Source organism: Salmo salar, unplaced genomic scaffold, assembly GCF_905237065.1.
Source record: "Salmo salar unplaced genomic scaffold, Ssal_v3.1, whole genome shotgun sequence".
Classification (NCBI taxonomy): Eukaryota; Metazoa; Chordata; class Actinopteri; order Salmoniformes; family Salmonidae; genus Salmo; species Salmo salar.
The window spans coordinates 33,886-49,988 of record NW_025550934.1 but is presented as its reverse complement, the minus strand read 5'-3'; the positions used below and the strand labels follow the sequence as shown (position 1 = coordinate 49,988).

Sequence of the window (16,103 nt, the reverse complement as noted above, 5' to 3'; positions counted from 1 at the left end):
CCCTCCCTGAGCCACTAGCCTGCTGACCCCCTCCCTGAGCCACTAGCCTGCTGACCCCCTCCCTGAGCCACTAGCCCGCTGACCGCCTCCCTGAGCCACTAGCCCGCTGACCCCCTCCCTGAGCCGCTGACCCCCTCCCTGAGCCACTAGCCTGCTGACAACCACCCTGAGCCACTAGCCCGCTGACCGCCTCCCTGAGCCACTAGCCCGCTGACCCCCTCCCTGAGCCGCTGACCCCCTCCCTGAGCCACTAGCCCGCTGACCCCCTCCCTGAGCTGCTGACCCCCTCCCTGAGCCACTAGCCTGCTGACCCCCTCCCTGAGCTGCTGACCCCCTCCCTGAGCCACTAGCTCGCTGACCCCCTCCCTGAGCTGCTGACCCCCTCCCTGAGCCGCTAGCCCGCTGACCCCCTCCCTGAGCAACTAGCCCGCTGACCCCCTCCCTGAGCTGCTGACCCCTTCCCTGAGCCACTAGCCAGCTGACCCCCTCCCTGAGCCGCTGACCCCCCTCCCTGAGCCGCTGACCCCCTCCCTGAGCCGCTAGCCTGCTGACCCCCTCCCTGAGCCGCTAGCCCGCTGACCATGCAGCTATTGCTCCAGGCTACAAACAGCTGCCGCTCCGCTCGTCTCCCTGAATTCAACACGGTACATTCATTCATTTTAGAAAGAAGAACACACTAACATTTTGACAAGTCATTTTAAATGTTTTTAAATCTGCAACAACAGAACATCTGAAATGGGCATCTGAAATGGGTACACAACAGAACATCTGAAATGGGTACCCAACAGAACATCTGAAATGGGTACCCAACAGAACATCTGAAATGGGCATCTGAAATGGGTACACAACAGAACATCTGAAATGGGTACACAACAGAACAACAGAACATCTGAAATGGGTACACAACAGAACAACAGAACATCTGAAATGGGTACACGACAGAACATCTGAAATGGGTACCCAACAGAACAACAGAACATCTGAAATGGGTACCCAACAGAACATCTGAAATGGGTACACAACAGAACATCTGAAATGGGTACACAACAGAACAACAGAACATCTGAAATGGGTACACGACAGAACATCTGAAATGGGTACCCAACAGAACAACAGAACATCTGAAATGGGTACCCAACAGAACATCTGAAATGGGTACCCAACAGAACATCTGAAATGGGTACACAACAGAACATCTGAAATGGGTACCCAACAGAACATCTGAAATGGGTACCCAACAGAACATCTGAAATGGGTACCCAACAGAACATCTGAAATGGGCATCTGAAATGGGTACACAACAGAACATCTGAAATGGGTACACAACAGAACAACAGAACATCTGAAATGGGTACACGACAGAACATCTGAAATGGGTACCCAACAGAACAACAGAACATCTGAAATGGGTACCCAACAGAACATCTGAAATGGGTACACAACAGAACATCTGAAATGGGTACCCAACAGAACATCTGAAATGGGTACACAACAGAACATCTGAAATGGGTACCCAACAGAACATCTGAAATGGGTACCCAACAGAACATCTGAAATGGGTACCCGACAGAACATCTGAAATGGGTACCCAACAGAACAGAACATCTGAAATGGGTACACGACAGAACATCTGAAATGGGTACCCAACAGAACAGAACATCTGAAATGGGTACCCAACAGAACATCTGAAATGGGTACCCAACAGAACAGAACATCTGAAATGGGTACCCAACAGAACAGAACATCTGAAATGGGTACCCAACAGAACATCTGAAATGGGTACACAACAGAACATCTGAAATGGGTACCCAACAGAACATCTGAAATGGGTACACAACAGAACATCTGAAATGGGTACACAACAGAACAGTGTAGATCCAAAAGCTGAACTCCAAAGGCACATCTGACAAAGATGCTGCTTGTCTTCTCTCCACTGTGAGCAGATGGAAGGGTGCTCTGCTGACTGGCTGGCTGGCTGGCTGGCTGGCTGGCTGGCTGGCTGCATGTTACAGAGCATTAGACTGCTGATTACTGCAGATGGAAGGGTGCTCCACTGGCTGGCTGGCTGGCTGACTGGCTGGCTGGCTGCATGTTACAGAGCATTATACTTCTGATTACTGCAGATGGAAGGGTGCTCTGCTGGCTGGCTGGCTGACTGGCTGGGGCATTTTCATAACTTCTGGTCATTTCTTCAAAAGACAAATGTTTTTACACAATTACTTTGCATTTACCTTGAATTGCAGTACTGTATAATACCCATTTAGTATTGTGCACATTGTAAGTTGCTTCATTCATCATTGTTTTCATACACAGAACTGAGGCAACTTCCAAAACTAGCATTGTATTTCTAGACAGAGAATGGATGGTAAAGACTCCTTGAACCCCCAGAGGAAATAGTTTTTTTTTTGGATTGTTATACACTTGGTTAATATTCTGATATGCAGCATGCGTTAATCTACTTTAATATCAGGATGGTAAAAGCTGTAATACAAAGTGTTGTTTTTCTGAATAGCATCTGGGGCTAACGCTAGCCCAGTCAATTCAAGTCGTTATGTCTCCTAGCTTGGAATTCATTGTCCCCCTTCCCCATTTTTTTTTTTAAATTTCTAACCCGGGTACAAATCAACCTCTATTGGCCAGTCAAACCGCCTGGAAAAGTAGTCATACATTGTTATGGGTGTTATCTGTCTTTTTTTTTATTTTAATGGTTCTGCCAGCCTGGAGAATGGACCTGGACGCAGCACACGGACCCAGAAGGGGAATGCTTGAAAGATATCTTGTACATTGGACCTATGAATCAATGTTTTAAAAGCTAAATAGTTCACAGCATTTCAACATTTACTTGCCAGTCAACTAAAGCTAAAACACTTCCAGGTTGTGTGTGTGTGTGTGTGTGTGTGTGTGTGTGTGTGTGTGTGTGTGTGTGTGTGTGTGTGTGTGTGTGTGTGTGTGTGTGTGTGTGTGTGTGTGTGTGTGTGTGTGTGTGTGAGAGAGAGAGGGGGAGAGAGAGAGAGGGAGAGAGAGATACCTAGTAACAGTAGGTAGAGATGTGATATTATAAAAGGTATTTGGAGAGAGAGAGAGAGAGAGAGAGAGAGAGAGAGAGAGAGAGGGAGAGAGAGATACCTAGTAACAGTAGGTAGAGATGTGATATTATAAAAGGTATTTAGAGAGAGAGAGAGAGAGAGAGAGAGAGAGAGAGAGAGAGAGAGAGAGAGAGAGAGAGAGAGAGAGAGAGAGAGAGAGAGAGAGAGAGAGAGAGAGAGAGAGAGAGAGAGAGAGAGAGAGAGAGAGAGAGAGAGAGAGAGAGAGAATGGTCTGGTAGAGAGAGAGAGAGAGAGAGAGAGACCTAGTAACAGTAGGTAGAGATGTGATATTATAAAAGGTATTTGGAGAGAGAGATACCTAGTAACAGTAGGTAGAGACGTGATATTATACCGAGAGAACTTGAGAGAAAGAAAGAGGTGGGTTTTGGGTCCATAACGCTCCCCAGTACGTTCAGCAGCTTCTGAGTCGTGTTGTCCAACGTTGCATAGATCCTGTCTGTTACGTCGGGACGCTTCGGCGTACGACAGGAAGGTGCACGCCAGAACGAAGGGGTCGAGTTCGAGAACATCATCAAAACAACGCGATGTAATCATGGGTAAATTAAGACTTGACCTACCAAAATAATATTTAGTCTTTATTTATGACGGAAAGGTGATTTTTCCAGTCTGGATTCGTTTTTAAAGTCGGCTTGCGATGTTGATAGGCGTCTTACGACCGTCCCATTATGGCGCCTTATTCCCTCCATAGTGCACTAGGTAAATAGGGGCCTATTTGGGACGTGCTCCAGCAGGGCCAGACGAGGTCAGATGTACTTGTTGGCCAGGTTCTGCACGTCGTTCTTACTGAAGGCATCACTGTCCACGGCGGACAGACGGTCAAACAGTCGAGTCATCTGATCACGTTCACTCTTCTCCAGGAGCATCACGACGACCTGTTAATACACAGAGACAGAGGTTAACACGACGACCTGTTAATACACAGAGACAGAGGTTAACACGACGACCTGTTAATACACAGAGACAGAGGTTAACACGACGACCTGTTAATACACAGAGACAGAGGTTAACACGGCGTCATGACGACCTGTTAATACACAGAGACAGAGGTTAACACGGCGTCACGACGACCTGTTAATACACAGAGACAGAGGTTAACACGACGACCTGTTAATACACAGAGACAGAGGTTAACACGACGACCTGTTAAAACACAGAGACAGAGGTTAACACGGCGTCACGACGACCTGTTAATACACAGAGACAGAGGTTAACACGACGACCTGTTAATACACAGAGACAGAGGTTAACACGGCGTCATGACGACCTGTTAATACACAGAGACAGAGGTTAACACGGCGTCATGACGACCTGTTAATACACAGAGACAGAGGTTAACACGGCGTCACGACGACCTGTTAATACACAGAGACAGAGGTTAACACGACGACCTGTTAATACACAGAGACAGAGGTTAACACGACGACCTGTTAATACACAGAGACAGAGGTTAACACGGCGTCATGACGACCTGTTAATACACAGAGACAGAGGTTAACACGGCGTCATGACGACCTGTTAATACACAGAGACAGAAGTTAACACGACGACCTGTTAATACACAGAGACAGAGGTTAACACGACGACCTGTTAATACACAGAGGTTAACACGACGACCTGTTAATACACAGAGGTTAACACGACGACCTGTTAATACACAGAGGTTAACATGACGACCTGTTAATACACAGAGACAGAGGTTAACACGACGACCTGTTAATACACAGAGGTTAACACGACGACCTGTTAATACACAGAGGTTAACACGACGACCTGTTAATACACAGAGACAGAGGTTAACTACCAAACTGCTGTTTCCCATGATTGGTATCAATAAACAATACAACAGAAGAGAGAAACACAGTGGTCAAAACAGCAGCCTCAGTACTACAACCTTGCAACAGGAGAGAGACACACAGTGGTCAAAACAGCAGCCTCAGTACTACAACCTTGCAACAGGAGAGAGACACACAGTGGTCAAAACAGCAGCCTCAGTACTACAACCTTGCAACAGGAGAGAGACACACAGTGGTCAAAACAGCAGCCTCAGTACTACAACCTTGCAACAGGAGAGAGACACACAGTGGTCAAAACAGCAGCCTCAGTACTACAACCTTGCAACAGGAGAGAGACACACAGTGGTCAAAACAGCAGCCTCAGTACTACAACCTTGCAACAGGAGAGAGACACACAGTGGTCAAAACAGCAGCCTCAGTACTACAACCTTGCAACAGGAGAGAGACACACAGTGGTCAAAACAGCAGCCTCAGTACTACAACCTTGCAACAGAAGAGAGACACACAGCGGTCAAAACAGCAGCCTCAGTACTACAACCTTGCAACAGGAGAGAGACACACAGTGGTCAAAACAGCAGCCTCAGTACTACAACCTTGCAACAGGAGAGAGACACACAGTGGTCAAAACAGCAGCCTCAGTACTACAACCTTGCAACAGGAGAGAGACACACAGTGGTCAAAACAGCAGCCTCAGTACTACAACCTTGCAACAGGAGAGAGACACACAGTGGTCAAAACAGCAGCCTCAGTACTACAACCTTGCAACAGGAGAGAGACACACAGCGGTCAAAACAGCAGCCTCAGTACTACAACCTTGCAACAGGAGAGAGACACACAGTGGTCAAAACAGCAGCCTCAGTACTACAACCTTGCAACAGGAGAGAGACACACAGTGGTCAAAACAGCAGCCTCAGTACTACAACCTTGCAACAGGAGAGAGACACACAGTGGTCAAAACAGCAGCCTCAGTACTACAACCTTGCAACAGGAGAGAGACACACAGTGGTCAAAACAGCAGCCTCAGTACTACAACCTTGCAACAGGAGAGAGACACACAGTGGTCAAAACAGCAGCCTCAGTACTACAACCTTGCAACAGAAGAGAGACACACAGTGGTCAAAACAGCAGCCTCAGTACTACAACCTTGCAACAGGAGAGAGACACACAGTGGTCAAAACAGCAGCCTCAGTACTACAACCTTGCAACAGGAGAGAGACACACAGTGGTCAAAACAGAACAATAATGGAAAATACATTGAAACAAACCACAATGCACCAGCGTCTCACTGCACTTGACTTATAAAGGACATTTTCCAGACGTTCACCAAGATCACATTCGCATAGAATACTTTTTTTTTTTTTTTTTTTTTTTAAAAAGGCAAGTGCAAAGCGCGACGTTTGTGCGCTGTGGTTTTGTTTGAATCGGTCGTGAAGCTTCCACATCATACCGAGAACCTGTCAGCAGTATGTAGGTGGTTGAGGTGCTGGTAGACTAAGTTAGGCTCCTTCCGTAAGAGCTGTGTTTCCAGGGCCTGCATAACAAAGCTGACCGTGTGTCCATCCAGCTGATTACTGAGGTAGACGGGCAGAGTCTCAGGGGGAACACAGCTCAGCAGCTCAGCGCAGGCTGGGAGGTCGGACTGGGTCCGCGCTGCGTTCAGGGACTGGTTGAACTCGTAGGCGTTCGAGGGCTTGAGGTTGATGGTTACTGCCTCCTCTCCTCTTCCTCCTCCTCCTCTTCCTCCACAGTGGGTATCTGGTGGGGCTGGGGTTGATGTGGATGTTGTTGATGTTTCTCCTGTCTCCGATTCTGCTGCTTTGGTCCTGTCTGGCGCTGCGGCCTGCCGGGCTTCGTCCTCAGTCCCCTCAACCTGACGGTGGACAAGTCGAGAGCTTGTAAACATCTAGACACCGCTTTATGGCCCCTAATTACATTACCCGTGTCCTTCCCCATTATTACATTACCCGTGTCCTTCCCCATTATTACATTACCCATGTCCTTCCCCATTATTACATTACCCGTGTCCTTCCCCATTATTACATTACCCGTGTCCTTCCCCATTATTACATTAGCTGTGTCCTTCCCCATTATTACATTAGCTGTGTCCTTCCCCATTATTACATTAGCTGTGTCCTTCCCATTATTACATTAGCTGTGTCCTTCCCCATTATTACATTAGCTGTGTCCTTCCCCATTATTACATTAGCTGTGTCCTTCCCCATTATTACATTAGCTGTGTCCTTCCCCATTATTACATTAGCTGTGTCCTTCTCCATTATTACATTAGCTGTGTCCTTCCCATTATTACATTAGCTGTGTCCTTCTCCATTATTACATTAGCTGTGTCCTTCCCCATTATTACATTAGCTGTGTGCTTCCCCATTATTACATTAGCTGTGTCCTTCCCCATTATTACATTAGCTGTGTCCTTCCCCATTATTACATTACCCGTGTCCTTCCCATTATTACATTAGCTGTGTGCTTCCCCATTATTACATTAGCTGTGTCCTTCTCCATTATTACATTACCCGTGTCCTTACCATTATTACATTAGCTGTGTCCTTCCCCATTATTACATTAGATGTGTCCTTCCCCATTATTACATTAGCTGTGTCCTTCCCCATTATTACATTAGCTGTGTCCTTCTCCATTATTACATTACCCGTGTCCTTCCCATTATTACATTACCCGTGTCCTTCCCCATTATTACATTAGCTGTGTCGTTCTCCATTATTACATTACCCGTGTCCTTCCCATTATTACATTAGCTGTGTCCTTCCCCATTATTACATTAGATGTGTCCTTCCCCATTATTACATTAGCTGTGTCCTTCCCCATTATTACATTATCTGTGTTTCTCCATTATTACATTACCCGTGTCCTTCCCATTATTACATTAGCTGTGTCCTTCCCCATTATTACATTAGATGTGTCCTTCCCCATTATTACATTAGCTGTGTCCTTCCCATTATTACATTAGCTGTGTCTTTCCCATTATTACATTATCTGTGTCCTTCTCCATTATTACATTAGCTGTGTCCTTCCCCATTATTACATTAGCTGTGTCCTTCCCATTATTACATTAGCTGTGTCCTTCACCATTATTACATTAGCTGTGTCCTTCCCCATTATTACATTAGCTGTGTCCTTCCCCATTATTACATTAGCTGTGTCCTTCCCCATTATTACATTATCGGTGTCCTTCCCATTATTACATTAGCTGTGTCCTTCCCCATTATTACATTACCCGTGTCCTTCCCCATTATTACATTAGCTGTGTCCTTCCCATTATTACATTAGCTGTGTCCTTCCCCATTATTACATTAGCTGTGTCCTTCCCCATTATTACATTAGCTGTGTCCTTCCCCATTATTACATTAGCTGTGTCCTTCCCCATTATTACATTAGCTGTGTCCTTCTCCATTATTACATTAGCTGTGTCCTTCCCCATTATTACATTAGCTGTGTCCTTCCCCATTATTACATTAGCTGTGTCCTTCCCCATTATTACATTAGCTGTGTCCTTCCCCATTATTACATTAGCTGTGTCCTTCCCATTATTACATTAGCTGTGTCCTTCCCCATTATTACATTAGCTGTGTCCTTCCCATTATTACATTATCTGTGTCCTTCCCATTATTACATTAGCTGTGTCCTTCCCATTATTACATTAGCTGTGTCCTTCCCCATTATTACATTAGCTGTGTCCTTCCCCATTATTACATTAGCTGTGTCCTTCTCCATTATTACATTACCCGTGTCCTTCCCATTATTACATTAGCTGTGTCCTTCCCCATTATTACATTAGCTGTGTCCTTCCCCATTATTACATTAGCTGTGTCCTTCCCCATTATTACATTAGCTGTGTCCTTCCCCATTATTACATTAGCTGTGTCCTTCCCCATTATTACATTAGCTGTGTCCTTCCCATTATTACATTAGCTGTGTCCTTCTCCATTATTACATTAGCTGTGTCCTTCCCCATTATTACATTAGCTGTGTCCTTCCTCATTATTACATTAGCTGTGTCCTTCTCCATTATTACATTAGCTGTGTCCTTCCCATTATTACATTAGCTGTGTCCTTCCCCATTATTACATTAGCTGTGTCCTTCCCCATTATTACATTAGCTGTGTCCTTCCCCATTATTACATTAGCTGTGTCCTTCCCCATTATTACATTAGATGTGTCCTTCCCCATTATTACATTAGCTGTGTCCTTCTCCATTATTACATTAGCTGTGTCCTTCCCATTATTACATTAGCTGTGTCCTTCCTCATTATTACATTATCTGTGTCCTTCCCCATTATTACATTAGCTGTGTCCTTCCCCATTATTACATTAGCTGTGTCCTTCCCCATTATTACATTAGCTGTGTCTTGCTCCATTATTACATTAGCTGTGTCCTTCCCCATTATTACATTAGCTGTGTCCTTCTCCATTATTACATTAGCTGTGTCCTTCCCCATTATTACATTAGCTTTGTCCTTCCCCATTATTACATTATCTGTGTCCTTCCCCATTATTACATTATCTGTGTCCTTCCCATTATTACATTAGCTGTGTCCTTCTCCATTATTACATTAGCTGTGTCCTTCCCCATTATTACATTAGCTGTGTCCTTCCCCATTATTACATTAGCTGTGTCCTTCCCCATTATTAAATTAGCTGTGTCCTTCCCCATTATTACATTAGCTGTGTCCTTCCCCATTATTACATTAGCTGTGTCCTTCCCATTATTACATTAGCTGTGTCCTTCCCCATTATTACATTAGCTGTGTCCTTCCCCATTATTACATTAGCTCCTTCCCCATTATTACATTAGCTGTGTCCTTCCCAATATTACATTAGCTGTGTCCTTCCCCATTATTACATTATCTGTGTCCTTCCCATTATTACATTAGCTGTGTCCTTCCCAATATTACATTAGCTGTGTCCTTCCCCATTATTACATTAGCCGTGTCCTTCCCCATTATTACATTAGCTGTGTCCTTCTCCATTATTACATTAGCTGTGTCCTTCCCCATTATTACATTAGCTGTGTCCTTCTCCATTATTACATTAGCTGTGTCCTTCCCATTATTACATTAGCTGTGTCGTTCCCCATTATTACATTAGCTGTGTCCTTCCCCATTATTACATTAGCTGTGTCCTTCTCCATTATTACATTAGCTGTGTCCTTCCCCATTATTACATTAGCTGTGTCCTTCCCCATTATTACATTAGCTGTGTCCTTCCCCATTATTACATTAGCTGTGTCCTTCCCATTATTACATTAGCTGTGTCCTTCCCCATTATTACATTAGCTGTGTCCTTCCCCATTATTACATTAGCTGTGTCCTTCCCAATATTACATTAGCTGTGTCCTTCCCCATTATTACATTAGCTGTGTCCTTCCCAATATTACATTAGCTGTGTCCTTCCCCATTATTACATTAGCTGTGTCCTTCCCCATTATTACATTAGCTGTGTCCTTCCCCATTATTACATTAGCTGTGTCCTTCCCCAATATTACATTAGCTGTGTCCTTCCCCATTATTACATTAGCTGTGTCCTTCCCCAATATTACATTAGCTGTGTCCTTCCCCATTATTACATTAGCTGTGTCCTTCCCAATATTACATTAGCTGTGTCCTTCCCCATTATTACATTTCTTTCTCACATAATTTAATTTTTTCCTGACTCAGCTTTCATTGTGTTTTTTTACTTGGCCGTTGTTGAATGTCATTTCTGTATAGCACTTTGCACTGTAACTATGTCTGGGTCGAGAGAACTGGCCCAAGGTGTAGAACAAGTGTTGGCTACGGTACCTCAGTGATGGGTCCAGTCCTCCTCCTGTGATGGTATGGTAGCATAGTGTATATATTAATGTGTAGTATAGTGTATATATTAATGTGTAGCATAGTGTATATATTAATGTGTAGTATAGTGTATATATTAATGTGTAGTATAGTGTATATATATTAATGTGTAGTATATATTATACCTCAGTGTAGTATATATTATACCTCAGTGATGGGTATGGTCAGGGGCGGAAATCCCGGGGGGGACACGACCCCCCCATCCTGGGAAAAATATGATTTGTCCCCCCCAATATATCACTGAAACATAACTATGTAATTTAAATAATATTAATAATACGCAATGAAAGCAATTGTGCTGATTATAGACACTTAATAGCTCGTTTTTAAGTTTCAAAAGATTGCAACACCCCCCACCCTTTGCCTCACAATGGTTTGATCCACTGCCAGTTCCTTAGTTGGCAAGGTAACAGAGGGGTCGTATCTACTGTCTGAAAGGCACTCACTGCACGTAACTGACGTGAGGTTAATCCAGTCAATCGCGCACACACACTAGCTGAATATGCAGAGCTAGCGCGCAAATATTAACTATTAAGCTAGCTAGTCCCTATTCCATTTATGTGGCCTCGTCAAAGATGGAATCTTTGCTATCGTCAATTTATTCCAAGATCAGCATGCAGATGATGTAAGTTAGTGCTTCAAAGTCCCTGTGATAAGGTTAGCGATAAACTGGAGTCCAAACTGAACAGAACTACTCTCTTCTACCATTGTCTTAAATATATTTAATGGTCTCGTTGCAAAAGCTAAATTGTCGCAAGGGAACTTTTATTTATTTATTTATTTTATTTCACCTTTATTTAACCCGGGTAGCAAAGATTATAGCAAACACCACTGAAACGGAATTGGTGCTCGCTAGCTTTGCAAATTCAGCTATTGTTGGAAGCCAGCCAATATGAAACAAACTATTAAAATGACAAAAGGTTGCAGCATATGTTGTGTAAATGGTGAACTCATACAGCTGTCAACTCTTGTCATTTTAATCCATTTCACATTTGCTAGCTACCTTTTAGATCGAAGCCCAAATAGAATGATAGAAGATAAGATGATAGAAGCCCATCTCCTACTGTAAATAACCTACACACTGTGTGTGTGTGTAGCCAGCCAGCCAGGTAGAAAAATGGCAGAAAAATAAAAGACGGACATCAGAGTATTTTTCAATACACCAAAACGCAAAGTAAGAACCCTAGTAGCCTAATATCTCAAAGACTAGTTGATAAAATGTTCATAAGAAAGAAATGAAATTCTAATGGAAATGTTTCACAATGATGTCATTAGGCAGAGCAGGCAACAGATGGCACACAGACAGCAGAGTTGGGGACAGATATGCAGGGACAGACTGGCAGAGACAGGGAGTCTCAGGTAAGTTTGTTGAGTCTTTGTTTGGCAACATTATGAAAGGTTCTCAATTTTTTTTTAACTTGTAAAATAGGAACATAATTGGAAAATGCCATGGATACCCCCACTCTCAACTTAAACTGGTGACTGAACTAAGATTTGTTAAAGGCAATGGTATTGCTGTTGTGATTAGTTGTGTAGTTTTGGGTACCGGTAGTTAGGAGTACGGGCAAACACCTTATTTCTTTGGTTCCTCAATATACATTTACCATATTACAATGTAGGCTATGTGTTACAGCACTACTGTTGATGTCCCCCTCAGGAATTGCTCTTGAGGAAATGTAATGTAATTGTCCCCCCCAAAGTTGATATCAGATTTTCGCCCCTGGGTATGGTAGTATAGTGTATATATTAATGTGTAGTATAGTGTATATATTAATGTGTAGTATAGTATATATATTAATGTGTAGTATAGTGTATATATTAGTGTGTAGTATAGTGTATATATTAGTGTGTAGTATAGTGTATATATTAATGTGTAGTATAGTGTATATATTAGTGTGTAGTATAGTGTATATATTAGTGTGTAGTATAGTGTATATATTAGTGTGTAGTATAGTGTATATATTAATGTGTAGTATAGTGTATATATTAATGTGTAGTATAGTGTATATATTAATGTGTAGTATAGTGTATATATTAGTGTGTAGTATAGTGTATATATTAATGTGTAGTATAGTGTATATATTAATGTGTAGTATAGTGTATATATTAGTGTGTAGTATAGTGTATATATTAGTGTGTAGTATAGTGTATATATTAATGTGTAGTATAGTGTATATATTAATGTGTAGTATAGTGTATATATTAATGTGTAGTATAGTGTATATATTAGTGTGTAGTATAGTGTATATATTAATGTGTAGTATAGTGTATATATTAATGTGTAGTATAGTGTATATATTAGTGTGTAGTATAGTGTATATATTAGTGTGTAGTATAGTGTATATATTAGTGTGTAGTATAGTGTATATATTAGTGTGTAGTATAGTGTATATATTAGTGTGTAGTATAGTGTATATATTAATGTGTAGTATAGTGTATATATTAGTGTGTAGTATAGTGTATATATTAATGTGTAGTATAGTGTATATATTAATGTGTAGTATAGTGTATATATTAATGTGTAGTATAGTGTATATATTAATGTGTAGTATAGTGTATATATATTAATGTGTAGTATATATTATACCTCAGTGATGGGTATGGTCAGGGGCGGAAATCCCGGGGGGGACACGACCCCCCCATCCTGGGAAAAATATGATTTGTCCCCCCCAATATATCACTGAAACATAACTATGTAATTTAAATAATATTAATTATACGCAATGAAAGCAATTGTGCTGAGTATAGACACTTAATAGCTCGTTTTTAAGTTTCAAAAGATTGCAACACCCCCCACCCTTTGCCTCACAATGGTTTGATCCACTGCCAGTTCCTTAGTTGGCAAGGTAACAGAGGGGTCGTGTCTACTGTCTGAAAGGCACTCAATGCACGTAACTGACGTGAGGTTAATCCAGTCAATCGCGCACACACACTAGCTGAATATGCAGAGCTAGCGCGCAAATATTAACTATTAAGCTAGCTAGTCCCTATTCCATTTATGTGGCCTCGTCAAAGATGGAATCTTTGCTATCGTCAATTTATTCCAAGATCAGCATGCAGATGATGTAAGTTAGTGCTTCAAAGTCCCTGTGATAAGGTTAGCGATAAACTGGAGTCCAAACTGAACAGAACTACTCTCTTCTACCATTGTCTTAAATATATTTAATGGTCTCGTTGCAAAAGCTAAATTGTCGCAAGGGAACTTTTATTTATTTATTTATTTTATTTCACCTTTATTTAACCCGGGTAGCAAAGATTATAGCAAACACCACTGAAACGGAATTGGTGCTCGCTAGCTTTGCAAATTCAGCTATTGTTGGAAGCCAGCCAATATGAAACAAACTATTAAAATGACAAAAGGTTGCAGCATATGTTGTGTAAATGGTGAACTCATACAGCTGTCAACTCTTGTCATTTTAATCCATTTCACATTTGCTAGCTACCTTTTAGATCGAAGCCCAAATAGAATGATAAAAGATAAGATGATAGAAGCCCATCTCCTACTGTAAATAACCTACACACTGTGTGTGTGTGTAGCCAGCCAGCCAGGTAGAAAAATGGCAGAAAAATAAAAGACGGACATCAGAGTATTTTTCAGTACACCAAAACGCAAAGTAAGAACCCTAGTAGCCTAATATCTCAAAGACTAGTTGATAAAATGTTCATAAGAAAGAAATGAAATTCTAATGGAAATGTTTCACAATGATGTCATTAGGCAGAGCAGGCAACAGATGGCACACAGACAGCAGAGTTGGGGACAGATATGCAGGGACAGACTGGCAGAGACAGGGAGTCTCAGGTAAGTTTGTTGAGTCTTTGTTTGGCAACATTATGAAAGGTTCTCAATTTTTTTTTACTTGTAAAATAGGAACATAATTGGAAAATGCCATGGATACACCCACTCTCAACTTAAACTGGTGACTGAACTAAGATTTGTTAAAGGCAATGGTATTGCTGTTGTGATTAGTTGTGTAGTTTTGGGTACCGGTAGTTAGGAGTACGGGCAAACACCTTATTTCTTTGGTTCCTCAATATACATTTACCATATTACAATGTAGGCTATGTGTTACAGCACTACTGTTGATGTCCCCCTCAGGAATTGCTCTTGAGGAAATGTCATGTAATTGTCCCCCCCAAAGTTGATATCAGATTTTCGCCCCTGGGTATGGTAGTATAGTGTATATATTAATGTGTAGTATAGTGTATATATTAATGTGTAGTATAGTGTATATATTAGTGTGTAGTATAGTGTATATATTAATGTGTAGTATAGTGTATATATTAGTGTGTAGTATAGTGTATATATTAATGTGTAGTATAGTGTATATATTAGTGTGTAGTATAGTGTATATATTAATGTGTAGTATAGTATATATATTAATGTGTAGTATAGTATATATATTAATGTGTAGTATAGTGTATATATTAGTGTGTAGTATAGTGTATATATTAGTGTGTAGTATAGTGTATATATTAATGTGTAGTATAGTGTATATATTAATGTGTAGTATAGTGTATATATTAATGTGTAGTATAGTGTATATATTAATATGTAGTATAGTGTATATATTAATGTGTAGTATAGTGTATATATTAATGTGTAGTATAGTGTACATATTAATGTGTAGTATAGTGTATATATTAATGTGTAGTATATTATACCTCAGTGATGGTATGGTAGTATAGTGTATATATTAGTGTGTAGTATAGTGTATATATTAATGTGTAGTATAGTGTATATATTAATGTGTAGTATAGTGTATATATTAGTGTGTAGTATAGTGTATATATTAATGTGTAGTATAGTATATATATTAATGTGTAGTATAGTGTATATATTAATGTGTAGTATAGTGTATATATTAATGTGTAGTATAGTGTATATATTAATGTGTAGTATCGTGTATATATTAATGTGTAGTATAGTGTATATATTAATATGTAGCATAGTGTATATATTAATGTGTAGTATAGTGTATATATTAGTGTGTAGTATAGTGTATATATTAGTGTGTAGTATAGTGTATATATTAGTGTGTAGTATATCATACCTCAGTGATGGGGACAGGCCTCCTGTTGCTAGGTGATCAGCCTCAGTGATGGGGACAGGCTCCTGGGGTTGCTAGGTGATCCCCGATAACAGGTCCCCGAGCCAGACTCTGTCTGAGCAGCAGAGTGACCTCCTCCAGCTCCTTCTCAGCTTCCGTTACGTTGGGATCCTGGTGTAACACCTCCTGCAGGTCAGAGCTGGAGGACAGGTAGTCCTGGAGATGGACACACACACACACACACACACACGGACACACACACACACACGGACACACACACACGGACACACACGC

The 16,103-nt window shown here is 41.4% G+C and overlaps 2 protein-coding genes across 2 annotated transcripts in view; both read right to left on the bottom strand.

The window, feature by feature from the left end:
* Window positions 1-692: 692 nt before the first annotated feature.
* On the bottom strand, window positions 693-15,898 carry LOC106592835 (keratin-associated protein 10-4). Its single transcript, XM_045714113.1, has 3 exons — window positions 15,813-15,898; window positions 6,348-6,770; window positions 693-3,979 (listed from the first exon to the last, which is right to left on the bottom strand). The coding sequence occupies exon 3, from the start codon at window positions 1,818-1,820 to the stop codon at window positions 708-710; it is 1,113 nt and encodes a 370-aa protein (XP_045570069.1). The 5' UTR covers window positions 1,821-3,979; window positions 6,348-6,770; window positions 15,813-15,898; the 3' UTR covers window positions 693-707.
* Window positions 15,855-16,103, bottom strand: part of LOC123740271 (sperm-associated antigen 1A) — a gene marked incomplete at its 5' end in the record, with an annotated part of 33,075 nt that continues 32,826 nt past the window's right edge. The window contains 1 exon segment of the mRNA XM_045714119.1: window positions 15,855-16,025. Within this exon segment, the coding sequence (XP_045570075.1) occupies window positions 15,855-16,025 (171 nt within the window).